The following is a 27295-nucleotide window of genomic DNA, read 5'->3' on the forward strand; positions in this document are numbered from 1 at the left end:
GGCAATGGCTAAACTTTTCATCTCCCTGGAGGACAGCTCTGGTTGGGGGGGTGGACCAAAGTGTCACAAGCAGGGCAAGAATGAGAGACAAAAAGTCAGCAAAAGGCTGGCTTCAGAGATGTCTAGACCAAATGGGAGTCCCCAGAAGGAAGGTTCTGGGAGGAGAGATTTGAGTCCTGAAGTGCTGAGGCTGCTAGCCCAGCAGGGTCTCACAGCCATCTCCACTTGCTTTTGCTCACAGGCGAAACATAAGCGTTACTTTGGTCACTCGGCTCACGTGACAAATATCCGTTTCTCTTATGACGACAAGTATGTGGTCAGCACTGGAGGAGACGACTGCAGGTATTGATGTGTATCTGACTCCTACCCCAGCATCCTATGGGTCAGGCTCTGCCAGGTCATAGCGGGAGCCCATACAGGATAGTAAACCAAAAATTCCACGAAATTCCTAATAGAAGCAAGGACTCTCCAAGTAATAGTTTCCGGGACTGTCAACCCAAAATTTTGGGCCTGTGTCCCCACTAGAGCTGTACTGGGAGTCGGGAGAACTAAAGTCTTGTGACAGATCCTCTAAGCAGTATAGGGGGAAGGGGCAGAGGGGTGAGACCAACCTCCTACCATGGTTTCAGTAGGCGCTCTGGACAGCAGGCCAGAATCAAGTTAGAATGGAAATTCATCCTTATACCTCTTTAAGAGCACTCAGTCACTGGTGTCCTTAAGATGCATAATTAGTCCACAGCCAAGAGAAGTTTAAAATATAATACGGAGCCTTGGTGACCCCAAGAAGCAAGCAGAGCCAGTGCTAGCTCAGCCTGACATGAGTTTAGAAAGGAGTGAGGCTAGTGCTGGTTACCGGCAGAACGCCAGTCAGCTGTTTACGCCACAAGCTAGGGCAGCTGTGAGCATGGTGTGAGACTCCATGTCGTTCTGCCAGTGCTTTGGAATAATCTCCACTGTCCTGCTCTACAGAGAACATCAACCACTTGAGCAGTGGAGAGTGGGCAACTTATTTTTTACTTATGTAAACAAGACCACGTCATTCTGATTCAGTCTGTCTATATCTGGTGTTGTAGGACCTTATTGTGACATGAGGCCTTACTGGTTTCTATTTAGCCCAAGCAAAACTCTTGAGGGGGTGAAGAAATACATGCCAAGGCTTTCTGTGGTCTGCAGTTGTGGGAAAGGCACCTATTGTAAATCTCAACCCACTTCCTACCCAAAAGCCCTGCATGGAACATGGCCCGAAGATGCCTTCTGATGCCTGGCTGGGAAGCGCCCATGTCTGGCTCACTGTGCCAGCTCTTGCTGGCACCTTGAACCCTTGAGACAGACTGACAGCAGCTCCCTGTGGAGTATAAACACCCATTCAAAGCAGCACCACACCGAACAAGTAAGAGACCTAAGTGGTCACTCCAGTGCAAGAGATAGAAGGTGGCTTCTGTTTACTATACAAGGCTTACAAGTAACGTTAAAACTGCAGGGCCTGTTGGCATTTGCAGGACAGGAGTACACCAGATCCCTGGCTCTGTGCTAAACACTCAAAAGGGCTCTCCGATTCAAGTGGTGCTGATAAAACCTTTTTAATAGCAATGGGAAAGTGTGAAGTCAGATCGCCAACAAGTCCTTGTTGACCACATTCAGCACAGAGGCTCAAGTTGCTTAAAGAGCCAAACCAAATTGAATATAAAACTTCTTTTAAGAAAAGCAATAATCTTTTAACCGATGTCAAGGTTCCTGAGTTTGGGGTTTTCTTTGTCGTTAGTACTGGGAACTGAACCCAAGGGCATTCTACCTGCAGCCCTTTTATTTTGAAACAGGTCCTTGCTAAGTTGTTGAGGCAGGCTTCAAATCTGAGAGCCTCCTGTAGTGGGGTTACAGGTAGGTGTACACCACCATGCCCTGCTAATAAGATTTCTGGTTTACAATTTGAAATAAAAATGTTCCATTACCTTGAGCACTTTGCAAGATTTTTACTACTATACAGAAGTATTATGTCTAGACATACAGAAGTGACTCTCTTGGTCTACCTTCAGTGTATTTGTGTGGCGATGTCTCTAAATGCCAGAAGCCTCTCATGTTGCTGTTTCTGCTACCGCCCAGCAAGCGCAGAGCTGCCGCGCCGCCTCGACAGTAGCTGCTGAGAATGCCTCCAATGCTGTGCAGACGCACAAGTTCTAAATGCTAATGAAGTCGTGTGACCACTCTCAAAACCTAGATTCACCAAAACTGTGATGCAAGGAAGGCAGGTAAAGTTCTAAAATGTTAAGACTGCTGTTGGGCTGGGATGTAGCTCAGTGGCAAAGTGCTTGCCTGGCAAGTGCACCACCCTGGGTTCAAGCCCCAGTCCAAAAAGACCCCCTTTAAAAAATAATAAGCTAAGATTGCTAGCCTCTGTTCCTGATACTAAAAACCATACCAACTACATTGACTAAAAAATCCTGATGATGTAGCCCACTGAAAAAATTTAAAGCCTCAGTTACCCTAACCAATATGTAGCTTTTGATTTGCATCAAAACTTTTACAAAAGATGTTTTGCTATTATGTTTCTATATACTTCAAGAATGTTCATTTTTACAAATAAGTTGAACACAGCTTAAATTAGATGCACTCAAGTACTAGAAATATCAATAGCCCGTTCTTCACATTTAGCTTTCAAAACCAAATGAGCCGTGTATAAACAAGTTGAGAAACTTAATTTTTTAAATGCTTAATTTGCAGTTTTATATCCATTAAGTGCCTTTGAAAGTTTCCAGTTGTGTGGGCTGCTGTCTCAACTCCACAGAATATCGTTTTATATGGTGCTAATACTTCAAAACTGAGGAGGGCTACAGGACCCTTAGCAGATTCATGTCTGTCACCATGTCCTGTGTTTATGTCAAGGCTTTGTAAACATCAATTACCTGCTTGGGAAATAGTGGTTATAAGGAAGGAGAGCAGCAAACAAACTTTTTTAAGCAGGAGGTGGAATGGATTTTCGTTAGTGCCAAACCTGAAAAAATCCAAACTAGAAATCAAATAAAACCTCTATTACAAAATGAAAGAAAAAATAATCTCAAGTATGTCCAAGTGAATGAGCAGATTTAAGATTTGTTAAATCTTAAAATGGTAATACACGGGGTGACCTGAGGCTGCACCTTGATTTACCATTGCCGAAGCAGGGCTGACTTGACTATTTATTTGCTTCAGGTGAACTGTATAGGTCAAGTCCAGATATAAAACAAGAACACCTCTGCAGAACATAGTTCTAGTAATAGCTGATAAATAAGAATTACAAAACTCAAGCTTTGATGTTCCTTCATTGTCCAACCAAATGTGATTTAAACTCTATTAACCTGAAGCCAATTCCAGTCCCCTCAAACACACCTATACATGCAGCCAACCCTTACTTGTAGGGCGGGGCTGACAGCACACTGAGAGGAAGGCCGCTGAGGGAAGCTGGCTCTGAAAGACCCCACCTGGTCCTTCCACTTAGTGAGACGAAATTCTGAAACTTGAGTTCCTGACGATTTACAGGTGTCAGTTCGGAGAAAAGGTGAAATGAAGCATTTTCAACTAAAGAGCAAATTAACACTACAAAAGTGCTTCAGGATTCAAATGGCTTACTCATTAAGCTATTTTTATATGCCAATTTATTAATGCCTTACATTAACCCACTAATAGGTTGTCAGACCCACGGTAGAATCCCTATGCAGTTCTAGTTGTTTTCTGTAATCATGTGACTGGTGATGAGTGATAACCATGTCTGCCTACATCATACTACAGACCAGACCAAGACTTGCATTGAAATAACCATGTGGATGAACAATGAACTGATAAGTGTTATGTAAAACTATATTTAAAGAGCAATAGTGTCTGTGTGTCAAGAAAACTTAAACCTTATTTGTAAACATTTATATGGTATAATTTTATGTATGTTCATAAATCCTACACTGTATTCTATGTTAAAATATTGGTGCATGGATTTATTTTCAGTCATCGAAGTAAAAAAAAATTTAACATTTTGGTATGTGTTAAATAAATTTGATTATGTAAACATGTTCTTTGACCTCTGTTTTAAAGTAAACACAGCTGCTCATACACTGAAAACCTTTCCTACAAGCATAAATTACTTCTGACTAAAATGCTATCTGTTCATGCAACCAGGACACCAAGCACTTAAGTCTATAAGCTTTATTGATACTTTGCTTTTACAGTTCACAACGCATTCCACAGATTTAGTTCAGTACAGCTTAAACCAGAATGGTATAAGTCTTCATATTATAATTTCTTGCATAACAATGTTTGATATTTGCAAACAACATTGTTGGAAGCATTAGATTCAGTCCATAGATCCAGAGCTTGTGACAAAATTAACTACAGCAAGTCTGTGCAATGAAGTTTATGTTGGAGTTTTATGTGTGTGGCATTGTTTCATGGTGAAAACAGATGGTAGTGCTCCAAGAAATATATTTTCTTTTTCTAGCTTATGTGCTTTGGAACTACACATGTATAACCAATGACTGAAATATCAAGCACTGTGGGGCAGCCGAAAGGTAAAGGTCTAAGCTTTGCGAAACACTATATATAGATATATATAATCTATATTTACTTATATTGGCAATTAATATAACAGTAAAATTCACAATACACCTAGAACATACCAGAAAGGCGGGCTTTTTTTTTTATTCCTGCTTTAGTGGTATGATCTCATCTAAACATTTCATTTCAGAAAATCTGCATCAATCTACACAGACCATACACAGTGCACAAACTGTGAAAGGGTTTTTTTTTCTTCAGCTTCACCTCTGTAACTTCCCCAAAATACAGCAAGACTACCTGCAACAGAAGGTAATATACAGCTTTCTCAGATCACTTTTACTCACCAGTGCCTCATATAGGAAAAACAAATATGATTACAATTTAAATCCATACATAGCAGCTTACAATACTTAAGATGATGAACACATGGCAGTCAAGACAGGTAATTTTTCCTCAAACAGTGCAATGCTAAAAATAAAGATCTGTGAAACTGCACTGCGACGTCCAGGTTTCATTCGTCCCTGACCCTCCCCCATGTAATCAAATGAATATCCCTATTAAAGATGCACTACTAGTAACTGTTTTGGGTTTTTTTTCATTCAGCTTTACGCTTCAATCCAGGGATCTTCGCTTGGATTCTACAAATGAAAAGGAGAGGAAAAAAGTCAAGGTTAATAATGCATTTTTTGCTTCTTAAAAAAGCACAATCCTTTAAGAATGACTTGTATAAAACTATTTAGCTTAACCAGGAAATTAATTCCTTATGCTGCCAAACTGCAAACTAAAATTTTGCCTCCTTTGTCTCACAAATAGATTTAAACAATGCCTTAAACATACATAGTAAACTAGAAATTAATGGTTCCAGTGTTGGAGACATAAACTTTTGCCAACTCCATTGTGCTGATGGAGATTTGCTCCACACTCTCGTTACCTTAAAACACTACAGCTGCCCTCAAAATCCAGCATACCTCACCCTTAGTATTAAGAAGTTTCAGATTATACTTACTTTGCCATAGCGTCTTTAATATTCTTACTTGCAAGTCCTAGATAATGATCTATTTGTGCCTGAAAGAGAGTAAAATAAAAGGGGTTATCAGAAACTTGTTAATGTTTCATATTTACTATGTGCCAACAAATTAAAAACTTAAGACCAACATATTTCTCTATAATCTGAAATCAGCAATTTAAAAATTACCTGATGTCGTTCATAAATAACAGGAACACTGAAGAGTGAAATCAAAGCTGAAAAGGGAAAATCAAAAATTTTTAAATAGTGGATGATTTAAAAACAAGCATTATAACTACCAAGTAGTCACAATAACCAGGAAGTGTTCCTAATGAATGAATGAATACACAGATCTCCTGTGCACCTTTGCTCAGGAGCCACGACAGGAGTCAATCAACTGAGTGAAGCTGCAGGAACTATGCCTAGATTTAAACCGTGCCAGGCAGATTTTATAGAACATAGGCATCCCCGATTAGATCTGTGTTCTATTTTCTGGTTTAGTTGGAGCAGTGGTTTGTTTTGTTTTTGTTTTTGTTTTGGTGGCAGTAGGAATGGAACTCAGGGGCATTCTACATCCAAGCTACACCCCCAGCCCTATTTTTTATTCTTTATTTTGAAACAGGGTCTCACTGAGTTGCAAAGGCCTCACTAAATAGCTGAGGCTGTCCACAAACCGTAATTCTCCTTTCTCAGCCTCCCAAATGCTGGGATTACAAGCGAGCTCCACCACACCTGACTTTGGAGGAGTCTTTAAGAACTAATGTATTAGTATTCACCTGCATTAGTATCCACCTATTTAAAGAAACCACAACCTTGTTTACAGCCTATAATGTTTCTTACAACGTAAGAATATTCTTGTGTAAAATGTCTTTAAGCTGTGTCATTCTGTAATTTCTCATCCCAATGGTTTTGTACTTACCCAAAATCAGTAGCGTCAGACCATTGAACAAGGCACCCACGTATGTAAATACCCACATCAGCACTGCAAACTATAAGAAAACAGTCTGTTAGAAAGAAAATTCAAGTAGTTTCCTAGCTATGTTTGCTAAAGAAGCATCCATCTAAATGTCAATCTACAAGAGGCATATACCTTGAACCCAGGATAAAGTAATACAAATTATTTGTCTTAGTGTAAGTCATCAGCCAATTTAAAATTCTAACTTAATTAGCCAATAGATTTGATCCACCTTTTGGATGATAAGTTTCTTCCGAGATTAAACAAGATGCCAAGGGCATCCCTTGCCCCTCCAACTGATACTCATTTAGCTCTCAAATGGGGAAACTGACAAGTTATTATGAATATTAACTATTAAAATTGACTCTAACTTAATAAGTGATTAGTGTTATTTATATATCTATATCTATATATACATGTATATATGAGATGAATAATTCAGGCATTAAAATCTCAGGTGTCTGATCAGCAATATCCAGGCAGAAAGTTCTTATCTGGGAAAGTAGATTTAAAGTACCAAAAATATCAACTCTAGTATCCTTAAAGACATTGCTTATTTATGAATGTTTAAGGGCCATAGTTAACCCTGGAAAGGAGGACTCTTCAAACTTTTATACCTATTAATAAAACTATTATTCTAAGCCACTGCCTTAACAAATAGTAATATACTGATTATATGCTGGATACCACTTCAATTTACATATATGAATTTATTTATCCCTCTTAACCTTATGAGATAGCTACTATCACCATTACCACAGCAAATGCAGTCACTAAAGCATAAAAAAGCTTATTAACTTTCCTGACATCAGATTAGAGCAACTACAGACTTCTCTCTGTCCCCACAGGGGGCTGGAGATTGCAATGAACTCAACTCTGCTTTTATTACTTCTGAGTTCAAAATGCAGGATTAAACATTAAATACTTTGCTCCTAAAAAGCTATTTCATTTGAAGAAGCCCTTCATTTCCCTTTTTCTCGATATTTATTCATGAATGGTTAGACAAGATTTCAAAGTTTTCTTCCCATTCTAAAGCTTCATGACATATGTTACAAAGATTCAATGACATGTTAAAAGTAAGCACAAGCCAGTCTCAATTTAATTCCATATTCATTACCAGCAATTTGTAGCCTTCCTAATTCAAAGCCCGTTACATAACAAACACATCATCATGAAGCTACTATTTAGCCATTATTTAGGAGTATATAACATGGCATAAATGAAAAGGAGAAAGGTAGAGTTAGCACCTCCATTATCTAAAGCAGAAATCAGCAAACTTTTTCTGTAAAAAGCCATAGAGCAAACACTATAGATTTTACAGGCCTCATAAGATTTTTTTTAATTGTTTTTACAAACTTTAAAAAAATTTAAGTCACCATTCTTAGCTTCTAAGCTGTATAAAACCAGGAGTGGTTTCCTAACTGTCCACCTGAATCTTTCTCCATGTCTTCATTCATTTACCAAAGTCTGACTGAAAGTCTACTCTAAGGTGGGTACTGAGCATTAATTCAGATGTTTACGTTCTGTACTTTCTAGGAAGGTCCCGTGGATTCCTCCACCAGCTGTCAGGTTCTACTAGCAGGCAAAATTCCAATCACCCCTACAACCAGATTTAACTAGTTAGTATTCAAGTGAGAAAATGCCAGACATTAACATCTATCAACTGAAAATGATAAACTGCCCTGTTTTTAGTCAGAGTTATGGGACTTCTGGTAGAAAGGGTTAAAATATGACTATTACTGTGGGTTTCTCCTCTTATGTAGACTCCTATTGCAGAAGGTAAGTATAACCTTCACAGTATACAAATGGCATGCTACCATAATGCAGAAAAAGCCAAAACACCACTTTACAGACGCATTTCCACTACAAATAATATGTGTATTAACTGGAGAAGTCAAATATCATCTCAACTGGGCAGCAATTAGACTTGAGGAAGCCCAATGTATAATGAAGATCTACAAAACATTGAATGAGGGCAAAGGGGACACAGGTAGTTTCTTAAACTTAACTGTATTACTGTATTATACCTGATTGTCTCAACTGGTAGAAGGGAGAATATTTAAGGATACTTAACAAAATTTTAAAAATTACTGTTGCAATTCTAACAATTTCAAAACTTCTTCATTCTTATAATACTGAACATTATTTCACCTTGATCCCTTCAGACTCACATGTTATCTTTACATCCATAGCTTGTTCTACTTTTAATTCCTGTGCAAGCCAAAGCAACCTTATAGGAAACTGTTGAAATGTGTACCTTAACAGCTGCATAAACATGCCCAAGGCTAAATTTTAACATTCTTTTGGGTCAGCTATTTCTGGAGCTCCGACCTTTTTTTTTCCCCCCTCACTTTCTGATTTAAGACTGTGTCCTAAAACATTATAGTTGCAATCAGGCAACTATGGCTAACATGTTTAATGTAATTTTTTCAATGAAAGTTTACAGAACAATTATTACACAAAATCTAGCTTTTATCACCCAAAGCCATTATTACAAAAGCCTAAGAAGCTGTGTGCTGAAAATACCTGGTAGTCTCAGTACCTAGTAAGTAAAATTTATTATGTAACTTTTTGGAATTTGAGGTTTCAAAAGGCAGGAGGCTTTCTAATAAAGCTTTTGGAGCCTATCTCAAATGGCCCCAAAGCCAAGTCCAATAAGGACTATCATATATTTTCCTTTGAGCTTAATGACACAATTTCTAAAATGGTGATTCTCCAGGTAGTATCCCCAGAGAACAAAAATCAGAATTTCAGAGAATGGGACCCTCGACTTTCTCACATTCTAGTTTCCAGTAAAACTGTATAGCTCTTCAGGTGATTCCAATGTGCAGCCAAGATGGAGAACCACTACTCTAAAACAAGAGCTCTTATCAAAGACCCACACACACAGATTAACCAGAGAAAAATCAATTCAATCTGTGTGTGTGTGTGGGGGGGATACTGGGGGTAGAGCCCAGGGGCATTCTACCTCCAAGCTACACCCCAGCCCTATTTTTTATTCTTTATTTTGAAACAGTCTCATTGAGTTGCAAAGGACCTCACTAAGGAGCGGCTGTCCACAAACCAGGATCCTCCTTCCTCGCCTCCCAAATGCTGGGATTACAAGCATGCACCACCACACCCGGCTTAAATCTTAACCAACTGGTTTAAATTTGTTCACCGCTTACCATTTAAATCTCACTAGTGTTTCACAAAAGTATACTTCCTTCCTGGAGGTAATGAGTGTTATTTAAACAAGGCCCACAAATAACATTTGGTCCAGTCTCTTTCCAACTTCTCAGAGACTAATCAACTGTATATACTACAATCTTTGAAAAGGGAATATCCAGCCTTTTCAACTTATTACTAAGTTTCCTTCTTCCCCTTCATTCATTCGCTTCCCTGTACTTTACAGGGCATACACATTTAAGAAATATAACTTTTAAAACAAATCCTGAGGATTGCAGTAAAATTTTATATTACTAAATGTTTGAACTAAATCCTACTGAATGGAATTACAAGTATTTTGTCAGTGATTTCCCCATACTGTCTTACTAGGAAATGGATTGTTCTGCAATCCTTGGACACTTAAAATCTTTTCTAGGACTTAGAACTAGGCATGGTAATCCCAATACTCAGGAGGCTGAGACGCAAGTATCTGGTTTCGCGGCCAGCCTCAGCCACTTAGGCCCCCCACAACTTAGTGAGATCCTCTTTCAAAATAATAAAAAGTAGGGCTGGGGTGTAGCTCAGAGGTAGAATGCCCCCCTGGGTTCCATCCCCAGTACTGCAAAGGAAAAAAAATGAGGGCACCAACACATTTTGCATTTATGAAAACAATGAGTTTTCATAAATGCTTTCAAATTCTATTATTAAAAGTTACTTTTTAGCCAGGCATGGTGGTGCATGCTTTTAATTAGGCTGAGACAGGAGGATCCAGGTTCGCAGACAGCCTCAGCTACTTAGTGAGGCCCTTTGCAACTCAGGAGACTGTTTCAAAATAAAGAATGATATATATATAAAAAAAAAATAGGTCTGGGAGTGTAGCTAGGAGGTAGAATGCCCCTGGGTTCTGTCCCCCGTACAGGAAAAAAAAAAAAAGCTACTTTTTAATCCAAACCAAAGTGCTTTTTTACATACTTTTTTTTTTGGGGGGGGGGGTCTGGGGATGGAACCCAGAGGCATTCGACCTCCAAGCAGCTCCTATTTTTTATTCTTTATCTTGAAACTGGGTCTCACTAAGTTGCAGGGGGGCCTAAGTAGCTGAGGCTGTCTCAAACCACGATCCTCAGGTCTCAGGCCTCCCATATGCTGGGATTACAAGCAGGTGCCACCACGCCCAGCCAATATATACTTTTTAAATAGCAAATGATTTCCACTACATTTTCTAGAAATCAGAATGAAAACCATTTTTAACCTATAAATCAATAAAGAGATGATACCTATAACTCATCTAGAAACTAGAGACTGGAGTATTTATTAGACAACTTTCCCCAGATTTAAAATCTGAAGTAAAATAAATCAATATAAAATGAGTAAAATAAATTTGCTTGCTTTTGAGTGATAGAAAATGACTTCTCTTACCAGTCAGTTTGGCTTAAAAACAAACAATAAGAGCCCACTCACAGAAGGAACATCATTTGCTTTTCAAAATGCTCTCCTTAAAAAGAATTTTCTAGAAAAATAACCCTATATCTTTTTTTTTTAATTGAACTCAGTGACCTCATTGCTATACCCCAGCCCTTTTTTATTTTGTTTCTGAGACAGGGTCTCACTAGGTTGCTGAGAATCTTAAGTTGCTGAGGTTGGTCTTGTACCTGCAATCCACCTGTCTCAGCCTCCCAAGTATTGGGATTATAGGTGTGCACCATCATACCCAGCTCAATCACTTTTTATAAAGAGCCATGAATACTATTTTTAATCAGCTTTTTAATTTTTTTATATTTGTATTTTTTGGCACTTGAAATTGAATCCAGGGGCATTCTACCTTTGAGCTATAAACCCAGCCCTATTTTTTTTTTTTTAATTTTGAAACAAGGGTTTCTCTATAACTTGTTGAGGCTGGCCTCAAACCTATGATCCTCCTGTTTCAGAATCCCAAGTACTGAGATTACAGGTATGCACCACTATGTCTGGTTTTCATCAGCTCTTTTCCTAAAGTATGCAGCAAACCGAAGGATGGAATTTTGTATTGTTCACATACAATAACATTAAGAAAGGTTTAAGTAAATTCTCATGTAGAAGAAACCACAAGGTTCATCAAAGAAGGCCCTTCATGTACGTTACCAGAGTACATCTGAATTACCAAGCACTTCTATACCCATCATTTTTGCATGCGGCAAAAAAGACCCTGCGCCTCAATCTTTTGCCTCCACAGATTTTGAGGCCTAATGCCAGGTTAACTCTATGTGCTTACATGATGAAGCAACTGTTATTTACTTGAAGCCCTAAGCAAATCACCACGTGGACAAGTCACTGCTTGGTGCAAGCTTTGCTTGCACTCTGGGCCTGCCTATCCTTACCCTATTTTTATTCTTTAATAATAATAATAATAATTATTATTATTATTATTATATTATTAGTTCCTGGAAACCCTTCTACCTCTGGGCTACACTGCCAGACCTATTTTATATTTTTATTTGGAAACAGGGTCTCTTAAGCGCAGGGATTACAAGCGTGCACCACCACACCCGGCTTATTCTTTATTTTGAAACAGGGTCTCACTAAGTAGTAAAGGGCCTCACTAAGTAGTAGCTAAGGCTGTCCATGAACTGTGATCCTCCTGTCTCAGCCTCCTGAATGCTGGGATTACTAGTGTGTGCCACCACACCCAGCTTCCAAAATATTTTTAACTGTTCTCTTCTGTAAGCAATCAAACATGCTAAACAATATAACTATTATCTTTTTATTTACAGACTAACATCAGATCATCTTAAAGCATTACCAAATACAACCATTCTGTACTAAAATATAGTATGTGATAAGAGGAAACCAAGTTATTTACCCTTGATATCATTAGTAACTAATAATCCAGTGTAAAATAGGAGAAGCACATAGCTGAAAATAATGTATCATCGACTGGCTTATGAACACTAAAATTTTAGTGTGCTTTAAAAAAGGCATTCTAACACACTTAAATCTATTCTGGCCAATTAAGACTTCTGAGTCTCTAAAGCTCCAATCATCCTACTGGTAAAATAATCATGGCCTGCATGATAAGTTGGAAACTAGAGTATTTCTCTTGGGGGAAAAATTTGCCACCATACAACATTTCTACTCACGCCAATAGAAAAAAAGTTCCTCTGTCTTAGGCAGAGTCATAGGCAACAGCACACAAAGCACAAACAAGTTCTATGCAAAGGAAAAGCATTACAGTCCCAGTACCTGGAGCTCAAGTTATAGGATGTGGTTTAGTGATTGGTTCGAATCTTTAGGAGAGTTTATTTGTAAGATGAGACTCTAACATATGCTATGTAGCAAGATCCAAAAACTAAAGAAAAATTTTCAACAATTACCAACTGAAGATTAGTTAAGGTATAGTGACACACACCTGTAATCCCAATACTTGGGAGACTGAGATAGGAGGAACACAGGTTCAAGGACAGCCTCAGCAATTTAGTAAGTCCTATTTCCAAATAAAAAATAAAGTAGGCTGGAGTTATAGCTTGGAGGCAGGTGCCTCTGGGTTCATTCCCCAGCACCATACATACATACATACATACATACATACATACATACATTCAAAAATTAACAGTCCAGGATATGCAGTACCTTGTGTGTGTCAAAAGCACATACAAGCTAAAAAACTAAATGCTGGACTACAAAACAGAGTCAAACAATAAATTAAACCATATCAAATGCATTAGACACTCTTTTCTTAAAGTCAAAATTCCCTTTGAGATATAAATCAAAACAACACTGAGATTCCATCTAACCCCAGTCAGAGTGGCAAGCATAAAGAAATCAAATAACAACAAATGCTGGCGAGGATGTGGGGAAAGAGAAACTCTTTTACACTGTTGGTGGGAATGCAAACTAGTTCAGCCACTATGGAGATCTGTGTGGAGATTCCTAAGAAAGATGGGAATAGATCCACCATATGATCCAGCTATACCACTCCTGGGTATCTTTCCAAAGGGGTTGAATTCAGAGAACTACAGCAACATATGCATACCTATGTTCATAGCAGCACAATTCGTAATAGCCAAAATATGGAACCAACCCAGATCTCCATCAACAGATGAATGGATAGCAAAACTTTGGGAAATACACACAATGGAATTCTATTCAGCCATAAAGAAGAACAAAATTATATCATTTGCAAGAAGATGGAAAGCCCTAGAGAGTATTATCTTAAGTGAGATATGCCAAGCACAGAAAGAGAAGGTACATATGTTTCCTCTAATATGCCCAAACTAGGAAACACAGAGGATACCAGTGGGACTCCAGATAATGGAGGGGAAATATCAGCAAATTTTGGGGAAATATCAGCAAATTTTGAATGGAAAGATAGGAGAGGAGGAAGGCTGATCTTGATTAATGAGGGATCTGAATATGTGTAAAATTATGAATACGACATGGTTACCCTGGACAACCATTGGTGGGAGGGAGGAAGGGAAAACAGGGCCGAGGGGAGAGGGCACCAAATATAGTTTAAATGTATACCATTTATGTTCAATAAAAAAATTTGTTTAAAAAAAAGAAAAAGAAAAAAGAATATTTTCCAACATCACAAGAATTGAAAATATCCTGAAGAAAATGTGCAGTAACAGAATACATTAAAATTATCTTCAAATATTAGTAGGATAGGCATTTTAAAGATTGATTAAATTTGTTCCTATTTCCCCACATCCTCAAAAAAAAAATTCCCTTTAATTTTTCCCACGTTTAATCCTTATAATTTCCAAGAGAATGAAGTTATCACTTCTTTTCCTTTAAAAAAGAAAAGCACTTTCTTCTACCCTAAATATGTGATTGGATTTGGAACTTTCAAAATTAGGTTATATGATTTCATTATAGCTTCATCATTTATTTGAATATAAAAAACAATTTTATACTCCTTTGATATTAAATTCTGAATATCAGAATATGAGGACCAAAAGGCAGTAAAGTTAAAATGTATTAAAGTAAGTGACTCATCTCTAGCTGCAACATAGGGAGGGAGTAATGGGGGGAAAAAATCTGAACCACAGAATCATAGAATGTTTAAGCATAAAGCAAAATAAACATACCTTCAGAGAATCAACTAAATCATCAACTAAGAAAAGGCGCCTGAGTTCTTTAATTGTGCAGTTCACATGACCAAGAGCAGAATTACTGTATTTCTGAACCAGTTCCTCAGATATAGTGACTTCAGATTCCAAATATGCCCTAGGGGGGAAAAAAACAAAACATTAATTGTCACTGATTGGAGTGATTTGCTTCAAATGCTAACCAGCAATCACATACCTCTAAAAGAAGAGATGAATACAATATGCTACTATAAAAGCCTGCTATTGCCAGGCCTGGTGGCGTGCCCTTATTATCCAGTTATTTGGGAAGGCTGAGGGTAGAGGAGCATAAATTTGCGGCTCATCTGGGCAATTCGACTAGACCTTGTCTCAAGACAAAAAAATGTAACATGGCTCAATGCTAAAACTTGCCTGGCATGTGCAAGGCCCTGGTTTCAATCCCCAATATCACAAACAAAAGAAACATATTGTAGGGCATTATACTGGTATATACTTGTCAACGTACTAACATAGAAAAAACATATACTTTGTTTTTTTGGTGGTACTAGGGGTAGAACCCAGGGGCTTTCTATCGCTGGGCTATACTCCCAGACCTATTTTATTTGGAAACAAGGTCTCAGTAAGTTTCTGAGAGCCTCACTACATAGCTGAAGCTGGCTATGAACCTGTGCAATCCTCCTGTCTCAGCCTCCAAGTGCGGGGATTACAAGAGTGTGCCACCACGCCCGGCAAGAAAGCATATACTTTTGAAACCAGACCAATGACTTTGAATCTTAGGTTCTGCCACTTGTCTATGTAACTTTACTCTCCCCTCTAAGCCTTAGTTTCCTCACTTAGGCATTATGATGAAGGTTCAATGAAGTGCTAAATAAAACAGAACAAAGAACAACTCAATATATGATGCATATGGGTTTAATTTGAGTATTATGTTGTCTCATCAAATTCTCCTACCAAAGATCCCAGTGTAGGATTTCCAAATCCTATGCTCTCTCAGCCTAATCTTTAAGAATAAATTGCCCCCCAAATTTTAAGCACCCGATGGTAAAGTGGCTGCTGAAAGTACAATAGCAATCTCAGTAAGGCACAGTATTGAGTGTCCATCCAGATGCCCTAGTTTGTACTGATATGACTGAAAGTGTCCTAAGAGGGTGGGAGTCAAGACCACAGGACTGCCAAAAGCTGTTTCCATTAGTTAGTTTCAAGGAAGTCGTTTTATCTTGCAAAGTGGAATCAAATCAGCAGTGCTAAACATTTTCTCGTATCCGCTGGATGTAGTGCCATACCTTTTCCTTACTTCCTCACATCTGTGAGCACCAGCTGCTTAGACTTGAAAGTCAGACCTCAGAATTCCTGTCCCAGTTTTCCTCGCCACTGCCTCCTGTATCTCCCTGGTTCACTTATAGTCCCTAATTGGTATCACCCTAACCTACCAGCCAAAGCCAAATTAGCCTCATTTGAGCTATCCAGAGAGTGCTAGTTGAACTCAGGTGAGAGTCAGGAGACCTGCTACTACCTAGGGGTTCCAATTCTGCACATGAGAGACCTTTCTAAATACCTTTATGCTCAAACATTCTATGATTCTATGGTCCCCCCCCCCCCGTGGTACTGGGGGTGGAACTGAAGGTCATTCTACCTCCAAGTTACACCCCCAGTCCTATTTTTTAGTCTTTTTATTTTTTGAAACAGAGTCTCACTGAGTTGCAGAGGACCTCACTAAGTAGCGGAGGCTGTCCGTGAACTGTGAGCCTCCGGTCTCTACCTCCTGAATACTGGGATTACAAGCGTGAGCCACCACACCTGGCTTGTGGTTCAATTTTTTAACCAGAAAAACAACCTTTTCCCCCCCCATTACTCCCTATGTTGCAGCTAGAGATGAGTCACCTACTTAAACACATTTCAACCTTACTGCCTTTTGGTCATCAGGCTGCTTCCTCAATCCCTAACACTCTCATCCCAGTCCTGATGATAACTCATGGAGTCACTTTGCCTCATTTCAGATCCCACCCATATAGGAAGCCTCATCTGATACTTGATTCCATCAGACCTAAATGTCTCTCATTCCTGTATACCTTCAAGGTGGTTTTCTTTTAATATTAATGTTAACAGCAGCTACCATACTTGTATATTTTTCTGACTAGAGTATGAATTCTTAAGAATCAGGATATATTTTTAATAGTACAGTGGTCTATGGCACTGTTAAACCATTGAGACTTATTGGCCAAAAATGTACTAAACTGTTAACACATCAAGTTAAAATATTCAAAGAATCATATCAACCTTTAAACCTGCAATAATTTATATAGTTTTGAGCAATACAGAAAATTGGCTGATATAACCTTGGTTGAGGCCTAGAAACTAAGAATAAAGTGGTTCTAAGAATATAAATAAATCAGTCTTTCCCAAAAATCTTGAAAATAAAACAATGTATAAAATTCATACTGTAGATAATTTAGAAGTTTTGGCTTGGCAATATTGTTATATACTTCAATTTAACTAATTAAAAATCATGCTCGTTAATGACTGTGGCATAATATGGCTCCACCATTTTAAAACTACAATTTCAAGTTACTAAATTCTGTTTCCATCCTCAAAAAAATGGAACAATACCATTTATTTCATAGTCATCATGAAAATTAAATATGTACACAAAAGGCTAGGCACATAGTATAAAACCTTCTAAATGAGGAATGAATTTCAGTAACACTATTTATAAAAGCAGGCAGCAGGAGCCATTCAATAAATGTTGTTCCCTCCCTCTTAAACTTGAGTAACATCATTACTTCATCAAAAAGAAAAAACTATAGTAAAACAAATCATGTCCTTACAAAAAGCAAAATAATTTAGTAGTTCTTTCAAAATTCAAAACCCAAAGTCTTTAAAATTTTTTTTTTCAAGAACCAGTTTGTTTAGCCATCAATAAACTAGATAATGTTCTAGGTAGTACAAACCATTCATATTGATGCCCAGATGCCTGCCTTGCTAAAATGGTTCCCCCTCCCCCATGGTACTGTATATCAAACAAACCTAGGGCTTCATGCACACTGGGCAAGCACTCTATTACTCAGCTGCATCCCCTGCCCTTTTATTTTTGAGACAGGGTCTCCCTAAGTTGCCCAGGCTGGCCTTGAAGTTGTGACCCTCTTACCTCAGCCTTCACACTAGCTGTAATTATAGGTGCCTGACATCACGCCTGGCTGAAAATAGTTTTTAAATGCCCACAAAATAATTGTTAAATGCTTACAATATATTTAAAGAAAAATGATGTTCATATATAAAATAATTAGAGAACATTTCAAAGTCATAGTACAATAGAAAAGGAATTCTGGGGTCATTTTGGGTCAGTGTTATGGAAGGCTTCTTTAGAGAGCTGGGTTTTGAATCAAACAGAACCAAATAAAAAGTATAATACATTGCAACACTTGGGGAGTTAGAGCTGACAACATGAAAATGGGCGTAACTCCCCCAAAATGGATAAAAGATTAAGACAAATATATCTGGACTTCATCCTATGGTGGAGACAGAACCCCTGTGCCTAGAAATATTATAAAAGTGGTATTTTAGAAAAAATAACCTTATAATATCTGTAAGAGTAAAAGTAATATTAAGTATGCAGAAGTTAGTCTGTTCACATGTGGACCCTAACCGAAGGTAAACAGACTTTTTCTGTAATGGGCCCGGTGGTATTCTATGCCCTAAAGTCCATATAAGGTCTCTGTCAACTACTGAACTCTGCTATTATGTTATGAAACCTACTAAATGAATGAGTACGGTGGTGTCCCAATGAAATTTTATTAATAAAAGTACACAGCAGACTGGATATGGCCATAGTTACAGCTTACAGATTCCTGCTCTAGACTTGGGGAGCTGCAAAATTCAGTGGTGGTCTTTACATGACATAGAAACAAAGACAACATCAAAAGTGGGAGCCTCGCCAGGTGTGGTGGTGCACACCTGGAATCCTAGCATATGGAAGGTTGAGACAAGAGGGAGGACTGCAGGTTTGGGAACAGCCCGAACAATTTAGCAAGACTCTCAGAAACCTAGAGAATCTGTTTCCAGACAAAAAATAAAAGGGGCCAGGGGTGTAGCTCAAAGGTAGAATGTCCCTGGGTTCAATCCTCAGCACCAAAAATAAAAAAAATAAAAAAAAAACCAAACCTGAGAGCCTATAAGTTAAAATGATGGTGGTGTTTCTGAGAGTAATTAAGAAATTTTGGAAAAAACACTTTGTTTAAAGGCATGATGAATTAAGTCATCAAGATATGGGTGGGGTCTGACAACTAATAAGTATGAAGTTTTTCTCGAAGTGATGAAAATTGTTCTGGAATTAGATGGTAATTGTTAAACAACTACAAATATATCAAAAGCCACTGAAGGCTGGGGATGTAGCTCAATAGTAGGGGACTTGCCTAGCATGTGTGAGGCCCTGGGTTCAATACCTAGTACCACCACACAAAAACCAAAGCCACCCAACTTTACAGCTGTTACATCTCAATGTAAAAAGTGGGTGAAAGTGCAGAAGAGTAGCAAGTGAGGACTGAAGACTCATGCTGAGGTGTACTTGTAGGGTAAAGGCCAGAGACGAAGAGCTGAGTGACCAAAGATGAGACCAGAGAAGGAACAGTAAGAAAAATGCACGAAGGGTATGTGTATTATTAGAAGATATGGAATATAATTTTTTATCAGGGAGCACAAAATAAGCAATTAAAGAAAATATAACCTTCACTAATACTAACCATGTTTAAAGATAATACTTCCGTTAAAAAGAGAATTAGGGGCTGGGATGCAAAGCACCTGCTTTGTAGGTACGGTGCTCTGAGTTCCAGCCCCAGTTCCAAAGAGACAAAAAAAGAACCCCTTTAAAGTAGAATTAGATAGACAATATTTACTTTTTTTTTTTTTTTCCTGCCATATTGGAGCTGGAACCCAGAGGCATTCTACCTCGGAGAGACACCCCCCAGCCCTACTTTTTATTCTTTACTTTGAAACAGGGTCTCACTGAGTTGCAAAGGGCCTCACTAAGTAGCTGAGGCTGGCCGAAAACCGCAATCCTCCTGTCTTGTACTCCCAAATGCTGGGATTAAAAGCATGCACCACCACACCCAGCTGACAATATTTATTTTTAATAAATATACACCTAGGCCGGGCGTGGTGGTGCATGCTTGTAATGCCCGTGCTTGGGAGGCAGAGACAGGAGGATCACGCAGGTTCGAAGCCAGCCACCGGGGAAGATGGCCGCCGGCTCTCAGGAAGAGAGTGCGGGGCCGGGGACTGGCTTAAGAGACCCTGTTTCCATAATAATAATAATAATAATAATAATAATAATAATAATAATAATAATAATAATATAAAAAATAGGTGTCTGGGAGTGTAGCCCAGAGGTAGAAGGGTTTCCATGAACCCCAGTACCACCAAAAAAATAATAATAATAAAATAATAAATATATGCCTAATAGTAGAAGAGTTAAGCTACTGATATATAAACCCAGTCTCTTCCATGTCACAAAGGCCTTTCCTAAAGGCAAAATGAAGCCAGGCGTGGTGCTGCATGCTTGTAATTCCTGTGCAGGTTCGAAGCCAGCCATGCTGGCTTAAGAGACCCTGTTTCCAAATAAAAATATAAAAAAACAGGTCTGGGAGTGTAGCCCAGAAGTAGAAGGGCTTCCAGGAACCCCAGTACCACCAAAAAAACAAAAAACAAAAAAAACCCAAAATGACCTTTAGGAAATCTCAAAAGCAGATGTCTTTGATTTAATTTGCAAAGATATGTAACTACCTTTAAGCAATAAAGAAAACACATGTCTATAATCTATCTACAGACAGTAGTAGAATGAAGTCTTAATACTATTCGTGTTTTATGTTGTTTATAGCCAATGTATACCTGGTTTTCCAGACATCTCACCTGAATGGATGGCCTTCATCTGATTTCTGGATAGCTTGGATCACACCCTTATATATCCTAAAGCTGATAGTCACAGAGAGCAGGGCCAAGGCAATGTAGGCCGTTACACTCACAATGCTGAACACTGTCAATGAAAGCAGCAGGAACAAGCTGGCACCAAACACCACTCCAGTCTTCTTAATGTCTCTCCAATAGAGGAGGTCAACAACTGAAAACAGAAAAACACGACATCTGAAATTAGAATATCATTTCATCCATTTGGACTTGGTACATTTATTTTTGCTCTACCTACAAAAATAAAAGGCCTGTAGATAAAGTAAAACCTAAAATGCTAAAAGTTATCTATAAGCTACATTTCAAACTCACTGTAAGCTATGCAGCAGTATAATACCTACATCTGTTTTTACTTTTTATTATAATTTTTTTCATTACAATCTATATGCTGCATGCCAAATCATTCTGATTACACAAGATTATTACTGTCTCAGGCCTGGCAGACATCTAATACTTAAAATCATCTTGAGGTTTTTCTTTTTTCCTTCATACAATTGCATTAACATATATTAAAGTAATAGAAAAATACTAAGAAATATTACAATGAAGCTGGGCTTGGTAGTGCACACTTGTAATCCCACTTGGGAGCTGAGACTGAAAGGACTGCAGATTCAAGGCTAGCCTCAGCTACTTAGGCCCTCCACAACTTAGTGAGACCCTGTTTCAAAAATAGGGCTGGGGGGATAGCTCAGAGGTAAAATGCCCCTGGGTTCAATCCCCAGTACTACAGAAAGAAAAAAAAAGAAAAGGGAAGGAAAGAAGGAAGGAAGGAAAAGAAATAAAAGAAGGAGGGAGGAGGAAGGGAAGGAAGGAGGGAGGGAGGCGGGAGGAAGGAGGGAGGGAGGCAAGAAATACTATAATGATGTACTTCAGTGACAAAAGTGTAGAAATCAGTAATTCAGAATGTGCAGGGATACTGGGCTGGTGGTGCGCACTTATAATCCCAGCATTTGGGAGGCGGAGAATGGAGGATCCCGCTTAAACTTAAAATTAGAAAACTTAAAAACTTAAAATTACACTTAGAAACTTAACATTATAACTTAACCTGTCATTTAGAGGAAAGTATCCTACTTAGCAAAACACAGATGGAAATCGCCTGTGGATATGTGAAAAGCCACTTTCTTCTAAAAGTTGAAAAATATGTCATAAAATTTAGGGGTCAGCCAGACGTGGTGGTATTTTTTACTTATAAAGAATAAAAAATAGGGCTGGGGTGTAGCTTGGAGATAGAATGCCCTTGGGTTCAACTCTCAATTCTGCAAAATAAAAATATATATATAAAATAATTTTTGATGGGTCAAAGAAAAATTAAATTGTGCACTGTTACATAACATTTATTAATAGTAAGGAGTCAGACAAAGCCTAACTTAGCAAGTCAGCTCTTGGCCTATGGTTACAGGGCCACTGTGAGGATCAAATAACCATAGGCGTGTGGTCTCTAGATCAGGTTATACTCAACCCAAGGAGAACTCTGCAGGGTGCCAAAGGGCTCTTGAATTCACATGCTAGATGTAATTCATCTCTCTCTGGGCTGTGAGTAAAATTGGAAGAAAAAACTATTTTTATAAGAAAATAAATATGGATATACTCAAGTAGGATTTCAAATACTTGTCATTTTAAGATAATGGAGTAACACATAAAAACTCAAACTTCTAGGGGCTGCTTTGGTGCCTATGTCTCCTAGGTAGAAATGACTTACCTTTATTTTTAGGGGTACACTTTGTGGAGAACACTATGTATAAAACTTTAAAATCTTAGATATTATGAAGCCTTTAATTTCTATCAGTATACATAATTTTTTTATGTTACTAGGGATTGGACCCAGGGGCTTTCTACACTGAGCTCCAGCCCTATTTTTTTTAATTTTGAAACAAGGTCTCATTATATTGCTGAGCCTGTCCTCAAATCTTCTAGTCCTCCCAAGTACTAGAAATTAGAGATATGTACTACCACACCAGTTTCTCATTAAGATATTTTAAATGGGATTGGGGAAGCTAAAAAATGATAGAAATTTGTGCCTAGCATGTGCAAGGCCCTAGGTTCAAGTCCCAGAAGCAATAACAAAAAAGGATATTTTAAGTGCTCATCACCATTTCTAATACACGCAGCAATTCAACAGACTTATCCCAGAACTTGAAAGTCTTATGTTGTCGAATGACACTGTGTCATCTTCAAGAGAATATAACGCTAATAATTTTATGACATTCAGTGAACACTGAAAATTCAACCCAAGAGAATGGGTTAGAAAACCTGAAGATGGGGAAGGGAACTGTTCCTAAAGCACCTGTTCAACTCTAAAACACTTCAATCTTAGGAAAGATGGTAAGACACATAAAAACAAGTCAATAAAGTTATTAAATAAATATTGCACTGTTCTGGGAATTAAAATGCAAAAAAATTGGATGAAATTTAAAAGACTGAAATTAAAAAAAACTGAGCTTATCTTTAGGAATGAGTAAGGTCGAGGACACCTAGAGGTGGAGGCCTAATTGTCTCTTTCTGCTGGCAACGGTTCTAATTACTTCAAGACTCCCCCGGTGACCTATAATAGTAGTCTAGTTAAGATGGACAACTACTTGGGATCTGGGATTCAGAAACCTGCAACTGTGCGACTCTGCATTAGACTCCAACCTCTCTGGGCTACTTTTCCTTTCCCTTCAGAAACTAACTTGACTCATACTCAGTACAAAGATAAACATCCGTCCTACATTCAAATTCCCATCAGTGGATCCAAATAAATGAGGTTTTACTATTAGTATTAATCTGTATAAAACATAATTTTTAAATAATCCCCTTTACTTTGTATATCTAGAATTTTTTAGGGAGGGGGGAGAATAAGTATTTTTATTCATACCAGTCTCCTGAAATTAACCTTTTCAGAAAAACATTGTAAGTGCTCAATACTTGAATCCAGCTGACAGTTTTAAAGATATCTAACTAAGTTGAAAATTCTGGTATTTGGAGTCAAATATAGTCAATTTCCCAAAGCTGATGATAGTGTAATAGTCATGTATATGGTCCAACAGCAGCCAGTGATCACAGTCTATAAAATATATTTACAGGAAAATACAAAAAACCCTATACTACTAAAATTTCTTTCTTTCTGTCACATGGTTCCTGGGAATAAGGTCTTGTATTAAATGGGGAAGATTTGGAAATCATACGTGCAGGCTCACATATACTGCACAGAAATATGTAGACGACCTCAGAGCAGGTACCATTTCAGACATGTTCAAACAACTCCTAGAAATGCTTAGTGCAGCCATTAGACCCTTAGAGGGCTGAAGAATAAAAACAGAAGCAGAGGAAAGAGAGATGAGGCAGCCAGGAACTGAGAGCCACACATATAGAAAGATTTTAATCTTGTTTTGTGACAGAGTTTAAGAGAATTTAATGAAGCTGCAAGAATGAAAAAATAGTAGTTTCTAGGAAAGAAAAGAAACATAAGCACCATTGCTTCTAATACCCATTAAGAGATTTATATTTAATTTAGGTATTTGTTCAATCCTGATTACAAAATCTGAGACATCACTACAAAACTATAGATCAAATCACTTATGAAAACATAATAATCCTCAACATATTGTCAACCATAAAAAAGAGTACATCGCAGCCAAGGTTGATTCTACACATGAATACCCACAAAAGACAGATAATCACAATCAAAAATCCAACACCCTTCAAGAAAATACACAAATAAGAAAAAGAACATCCTCAGCCTGATAAAGAGCATCTACAACACCCAAAGCTGACATGAGACTTAATGGTGAAAGACAAATACTTCCCCCTAGGACTAGAAATAAGACAAGGAAATTCTTTCTTGCCCTTTCTGCTCCAAGGCTGTTCTAGAAGTACTAGGAGGGGCAACTAAGACGAATCCAAATTATAAAGGAAGAGATTAAACTATCCCTGCTTATAGAAAACCTGATCTCATAGACATATAGAAAAAGTCTAAAGATACACACACACACACACACACACACACACACACACACACACACAAAACCCTACTAGATCTAAGTCTAGTAAGGTTGCAGGATACAAGATGAATATACAAAAATTAATACTTCTACACATCAGAATGAATAATCTAAAGATTATGTAAATACAGAACGAAACACAACCGGGCATGGTGGCACATACCTGTAATACCAGTACTTGGGAAGCTGAGACAGGAGGATCACAGGTTCACAACCAGTCTCAGCAACTTAGTGAGGCCCTCCACAACTCAGATCCTACTTTAAAATAAAAAATAAAATGGGGCTGGGGGTTTAGCTTAGAGGAAGAATGATCCTGGGTTGAATCCCCAATATCAAAAAGAGGAAGAAAAAATACTATGCAAAACTTATAAACTGACTACAATTTTGTTGAAAAAACTTGATGACTTAAATAATGATATTTCATGTTCATGGAATAAAGGAGATTACAGAAATGGCATTATTCTTCAAACTGATCTACAGTGAAGCTCTATCAAAATCCTAGTTTTCTTTTTGCAGAAAATGACAAGCCAGCTATAAAACTGACATGGAAATGCAAGAAATCCAGAATCGTCAAAACAATATGGAAAATACAAAGTTAGAGAACTCATATTTCTCAATTTCAAAACTTCCTACAAAGCTACAGTAATCAAGTGAGTAGAACAGTTGCAAAAGGATAAATAATTCAGTGGGAAAAGAACAGTCATTTCAAACAATGGTGTTGGGCCAATGGACACTCAACTGAATAAAGTTGGACTCCTCTATATGGTATTCAAAAATTAAAACAGATCAAAGATCTCATGGTAAAGGAGTAAACTACAAATCTCTTTAGAAGACTAGATATAAATCTTTTTGTTTTGTTTTTTGGTTTTTTGGGGGTTTTTTTGTTTTTTTTTGGTGGTACTGGGGGTGGAACCCAGAGGCTTTCTACCTCCGGGCTATACTCCCAGACCTTTTTTTATATTTTATTTGGAAACAGGGTCTCACTAAGTAGCTGAGGCTGGCTTCGCACCCCTGTGATCCTCCTGTCTCAGCCTCCCAAGTGTGGGGATTACAAGCCTGCGCACCACGCCTGCCACGCCCGGTGATAGATATAAATCTTTTAAGACCTTGGATTAGGTTATGGGTTTTTTTGTTGTTTTTGTTGTTTTGTTTTGTTTTGCTGGAACCCGGGGCATTCAACCTCTGAGCTATAGCCCCTCCCCTATTGTTTATTCTTTATTTTGAAACCGGGTCTCACTGAGTTGCAGAGGGCCTCACTAAGTAGCTGAGGCTGTCCAGGAACCATGATCCTCCAGTCTCAGCCTCCCGAATGCTGGGATTACAAGCATACACCACTATGCCCGGCTAGGCTATGTTTTAAGATATAGCAAAGTCACACACAAAAAAAACTTTTGTGGGGGAGGGGATGCTAGGGATCGAACCTAGTGGCACTCTCTCCGAGCTATACCACCAGCCTATTTTATTTTTTGTTTTGAAATAAGTTCTTAACTAAGTTTTTGTTGAAAGCCTTGCTAAATTGCTGGGGCTGTCATCAAACTTGGGATACACCTCTCTCAGCTTCCCGAGTACTGGGATTACAGGTATGCACTGTCATGCCCAGCTTGGACTTAAAAAACTTCTGCGCTTCAAATACATGATCAAAAAGTGAAGAGTGGGGCATGGTGGCGCACACTCGTAATCCCAGCATATGGGAGGCTAAGATAGAGGATCATGATTTGCAATTCGCGGACAGCCTCAGCTACTTAGTGAGGCCTTTGCAACGGAATGAGTGAGACGCTGTTCAAAATAAAAAATAGGGCTGGGGGGGGGGGCGGTGGTAAAACTCGGAGCTAGAATGCCCCTGGGTTCCATCCTCAGTACCGCAAAAAATTAATTAATTAGAGCCAGGGTCTCACAAAGTTGCTAAGGCTAGCTTCCAACATGTGATCCTCCTTTCTCAGCCTCTCAGGTACTGGGACAATAGGTGTGCATCACTACAACAAGCAATGCTGATCAACAGTCAGGGTGTGGTGCTCATGCCTGCAATCCCAGTACTTGGAAGGCTCAGAAACGAGAACTGCAGGTTCAAGGACAGCCTCAGCAATGTAGCAAGTTGTTTCAAAATAAAAAAGGGCTGAGGTATAGGTTGGGAGGTACAAGGGCACTAGGTCAAATCCCCAGTACTATAAAAAAGAGGAAAAAAAAAAGTGATTTACTCCCTGTAGCCCTTGCCCACTTTGGATTTCAATTTTTTTTTAAATGTAAAAAAATCTTTATATAGTACAGAGTACCAGCATCTTTATCAAGCTAAAATTTTAATTTTAAATAGCTTAATCAAGTATAATCTTTCTTTAAAATAAAAATTTATGGTCCAATGTCATAAATAGAGTTGCCTAAATCTGGTAGACAGACACTGTCATCTGCCATGGCTAAAAATAGTACCAGCCCACATGCCTTAAATGCAGAAGTCATCCTATTACACTTTGCATCAAACCAACTTCTTACTGATATTCTTATGTTCTTTCTCTCTTCCTTTTATAGCTTTAGTCCCAAATCAGTTTTAAAGTCTTTTGTCTGGAAGGAGCCGGTTGTACTGGCACCCGCTTGTAATCCCAATATTTCGGAGGCTGAGACAGGAGGATCGCACAGGTTGGCAGCCAGCCTCAGCTATTTAGTAAGGCTCTCAGCAACT

General features: G+C 38.3%; 2 protein-coding genes across 8 annotated transcripts in view; one reads left to right on the forward strand and one right to left on the reverse strand.

Moving 5' to 3' along the window:
• Nucleotides 1–2058, forward strand: part of EML6 (EMAP like 6) — a gene marked incomplete at both ends in the record, with an annotated part of 359577 nt that extends 357519 nt beyond the window's left edge. For all 4 annotated transcript variants that reach the window (XM_080711491.1, XM_080711490.1, XM_080711492.1 and 1 more), the window contains 2 exons: nucleotides 242–342; nucleotides 2034–2058. In XM_080711491.1, the coding sequence (XP_080567617.1) occupies nucleotides 242–342; nucleotides 2034–2058 (126 nt within the window). The remainder of the gene's footprint in view (nucleotides 1–241; nucleotides 343–2033) is intronic.
• A 3055-nt stretch (nucleotides 2059–5113) lies between these two features.
• The window catches only part of RTN4 (reticulon 4), a gene marked incomplete at both ends in the record, with an annotated part of 72202 nt that continues 50020 nt past the window's right edge, over nucleotides 5114–27295 (reverse strand). For all 4 annotated transcript variants that reach the window (XM_080711144.1, XM_080711143.1, XM_080711142.1 and 1 more), the window contains 6 exons: nucleotides 5114–5156; nucleotides 5525–5583; nucleotides 5714–5760; nucleotides 6444–6513; nucleotides 14690–14828; nucleotides 20591–20798. In XM_080711144.1, coding sequence (XP_080567270.1) covers nucleotides 5114–5156; nucleotides 5525–5583; nucleotides 5714–5760; nucleotides 6444–6513; nucleotides 14690–14828; nucleotides 20591–20798 — 566 coding nt within the window. The remainder of the gene's footprint in view (nucleotides 5157–5524; nucleotides 5584–5713; nucleotides 5761–6443; nucleotides 6514–14689; nucleotides 14829–20590; nucleotides 20799–27295) is intronic.

This window comes from Muscardinus avellanarius (assembly GCF_963383645.1).
Source record: "Muscardinus avellanarius genome assembly, chromosome: 15".
Taxonomy (NCBI): domain Eukaryota; kingdom Metazoa; phylum Chordata; class Mammalia; order Rodentia; family Gliridae; genus Muscardinus; species Muscardinus avellanarius.